The sequence below is a fragment of the Austrofundulus limnaeus genome, unplaced genomic scaffold, assembly GCF_001266775.1.
Source record: "Austrofundulus limnaeus strain Quisiro unplaced genomic scaffold, Austrofundulus_limnaeus-1.0 Scaffold69, whole genome shotgun sequence".
Classification (NCBI taxonomy): domain Eukaryota; kingdom Metazoa; phylum Chordata; class Actinopteri; order Cyprinodontiformes; family Rivulidae; genus Austrofundulus; species Austrofundulus limnaeus.
Window position 1 is genome coordinate 1,160,480 of NW_013952471.1, and position 3,621 is coordinate 1,164,100.

General features: G+C 39.4%; 1 protein-coding gene across 1 annotated transcript in view; it reads left to right on the top strand.

Annotated features, from left to right (window-relative positions):
* Positions 1–3,621, top strand: part of LOC106518964 (protein NLRC3) — a 15,450-nt gene that overhangs the window by 9,656 nt on the left and 2,173 nt on the right. The window contains exons 6-9 of the mRNA XM_014010415.1: positions 1,336–1,512; positions 1,935–2,111; positions 2,270–2,443; positions 3,040–3,325. Of these exons, the coding sequence (XP_013865869.1) occupies positions 1,336–1,512; positions 1,935–2,111; positions 2,270–2,443; positions 3,040–3,325 (814 nt within the window). The remainder of the gene's footprint in view (positions 1–1,335; positions 1,513–1,934; positions 2,112–2,269; positions 2,444–3,039; positions 3,326–3,621) is intronic.

Here is a 3,621-nt window from a genome sequence, read left to right on the forward strand (position 1 = left end):
TGTTTGATTTTTTTTTGGCCCGATATCACAGTGTGTGTAGTGTTCAACCGAGCTCTCAGCCTGTGAATGAGATGTGAAGCCAATCAGAAAGCGAGGTGACGTAAACATGGAACTATGGAATTGTTTTTCCTCTGGTAAAAATACTCCACAAACGATCAACATTGTTTCTTCCTTGTTGCAAATGTTTATTTACTCTGAACTCACGTCTCTGGAGGTCACGTGAGATTTTTCCTCTGACATCTGAATTCTCGTGAGATTTCAGGAAGTCTCGCGTGATTTAATATCTGACAKCTGAATGTTCATGAATGAAATATTCCGTGTGTGGTGTGTTGTCTCTTGCTGTGTGACTGTACACCACACACTGTAGGACCAAACCTRGTAGATTTTTTATCCTCACATGTGGGCTCTCTCAGTCTTTGAAAATCAGCCAACTGTTTTAAAATCTTGCAGTGTGACGCAGCCTTAAGTCTAGCTTCAACAACTGTCTCCCATATCTTCAGAGAGGCTGGTTTACAAATAAACCAAATATTAAGCCTGAAAGTGTCTTGAGTTTGATTTTAAGATGATTGRCAATATTTGTTGACCTCTTTTAGCATAAAAGGTTGATTGAGTTTTAATGGGTTAATTTGATTAATTTTTGAAGRGGACATATCATGCAAAATCCACTTTTTTAGCTGTTAAATACACTTCATTGTGTACTTGGAGTCTCTAGAAGTGCAGAAAAGTTGAATTTAGTCTCTCTGTGCTGCATCTTTATATTCTGTTTGAGTCACATTTTTCAATCGTTAAGTTTTCTTTATTCACAATAACATTTTGGAAACTATTACGTCACAGTAACGGAGCTGCCAAGTAAGTAAGACTCTGGCTCCAACATGTAAACGCTGGATGGACAAGGCTTCCCTTGTTGACATCTTTTTATTAATTTGTAAATAAAATGTYTCTGCAACTCGTATCTCTGCTATCAAACTACAAAATTGTCCGAACAGGATAGAATGGACCGCTCTGCGAGCTGGAGGGGAGAGGGGCGTAAAGTGCCTCGTTTGGATTTACATTGAGACAGCCTCAAAACGAGTTGATCTGAGACACACCTTGGAAAAGGGATGAAAGAGGGGCTTGTGGAGTTAMAATAAGGTGTTCACACCAAAGCATTGCCGTTCCACTTTGATTTAAATGTGAAAAAGAAGTATTTCAAATCATGACATGTCTCCTTTAAGAACATTATATAAATCCATTTTCTGCTCAATGCAATTCTTTCAAACAATGCATGTTATATTTTAGTCTGTATCCATCAGTTTGCTTTTATCACAGTTTATTTTATTATTTCTCTAACTACAGAATTGGAGATTGTGACCTTTCAGAGACTCACTGGGAAGTTTTGGCCTCAGCTATGAAATCCAACCCTTCCCTTCTAAAGGTTCTGGATCTGAGTAACAATATTAACCTGGAAAACTCTGGACTGACTCATGTKTGTTCTGGACTAGAGAGCTCAAACTGTAGGCTGGAGGTTCTGAGGTCAGTATTCTGAATCTGATGTAGGTTTTTTAAGTATTATTCATCCATCCATTTTCTTTTACCTGCTTCTTCCTTTTTGGATTAATTGGGGTTAATGAAGACCATGTCCAGCAGTCACTGTGCGGGGGYGGGGTACACCCTGGACTAGTCACAGGTCCATCACAGGGCGGTTTTATGTTGATCTAAATCATCAATTGATAATTACTGTTCGCTGCCATGAAAGGCAGCCAAAATTGTAATAGTGTTTGTGTCTGTTAATTTGTTTGTTTATTTACAATATGTTTGTTTTAACCTTTAAATAAATGGAGTACYAAACTGGATTAAATATAAAATGCAAGTTTATTGTGCTTAGGCAGATCTTATTTAAAAAATTGTAAATTGTTTTAATGCACATTCATTTCTTCATTCATTCATTCATTCAGATTGGAAAACTGTGACCTGACAGAGATCAGCTGTGCTTTACTAGTCTCTGCTCTGAAGTCCAACCCCTCCCACCTGACAGAACTTGACCTGAGTAACAATGAGGATCTGACAGATTCTGGAGTGCAGGAACTCWGTGGTTTTCTGGAGAGTTCCCACTGYAAACTAAAGACTCTGAGGTCAGTTCACTGCCTCTGGTGTATGCATTTATTTGTCAAAGACCACCATTCGTTACATTCAATCAAATTTATTCATTATGTTGTCAGAATTTTGTTCATAGTTCTGTTTTAATCTGCATTCTGTTGGCTTTGGTTGACATGTTTGGTTCTTTATTCAGATTGAGGAGCTGCAGTTTGTCAAAGATCAGTTGTGCTTCACTGKTCTTAGCTCTGAAGTCYAACCYCTRCACTCTGACAGAACTAGACCTTAGTTTCAACAACCTGCAGGAACCAGACATTCAGCAGCTGCTGGATCTTGTAGAGAATCCCGTCTACAAACTGGAGACTCTGAGGTCAGTRGATGGTTGGAGTTTGTCCAGGTTTCTGTCAGTAGTATTTTTACTAAACCCAGTTAGTATCACAGCAAAGATTCAGTGTTTCCACTAAACCTGCAGCATCTGAGTGGCTGTTTTGCTCTKTGAAGCTGTGAATGGTGACTGGATTCATGATTGAACATAAAAACAGAGATAGTCAACCAATTGGATTATACATAAGCTGATGCGAAGATGACTGTTGTTACTACATTCTTACATCTGTCCTTCTGTCATTTGTTTCATTCAGATCTCTTCAGTGATAGTCTCTGTTTATTGGTCAGCTGTTATTTTAGAAACAGATGAGATGATCACCAATACACATACTTCCAAGCAGCAGTTGACATGCAACTGCAGTGTATTAATCACTACAGCGTTTCTAGATCAATGAAGCCTTCATGACTCTCAGCAGTTTGTTTTCACTGTAGGTTTGAGTGAAACCTGCAGAGAAAACAGACTTGATGCTAAAAGTCTTTGTCTCTTTCCACTGAATGTGCTGCATCACTGACTGAAAGCTCATAAAAAACAGTYAGAAAGCTTAAATTGATCTCATTTGTTCTTCTGTCTTCTCTCTGCAGCTGGAAGTCAGACCCTGGATCAAACTCTGGTGTTGTTGAAATGACTGGCAATGAGCCCAGAAGTGTTAACAATGGGACCTATAAATGCCTTGATGTGTTTGACTATATAACGGATTACGATGATGACTGTGACGATCCAACCGATTGTGACATTGATGACATTGATGACGATGATGACCGTGACGATCCAACTGATTGTGACATTGATTACGATGATGACCGTGAAGATCCAACCGATTGTGACATTGATTACGATGATGACTATGACGATCCAACCGATTGTGACATTGATGACCGCGACGATCCAACCGATTGTGACATTGATTACGATGATGACCGTGACGATCCAACCGATTGTGACATTGATGACGATGATGACTGTGACGATCCAACCGATTGTGACATTGATTACGATGATGACCGCAACGATCCAACCGATTGTTGATTACGATGATGACCGTGACGATCCAACCGATTGTGACATTGATTACGATGATGACCGTGACGATCCAACCGATTGTGACATTGATTACGATGATGACCGTGACGATCCAACCGATTGTGACATTGATTACGATGATG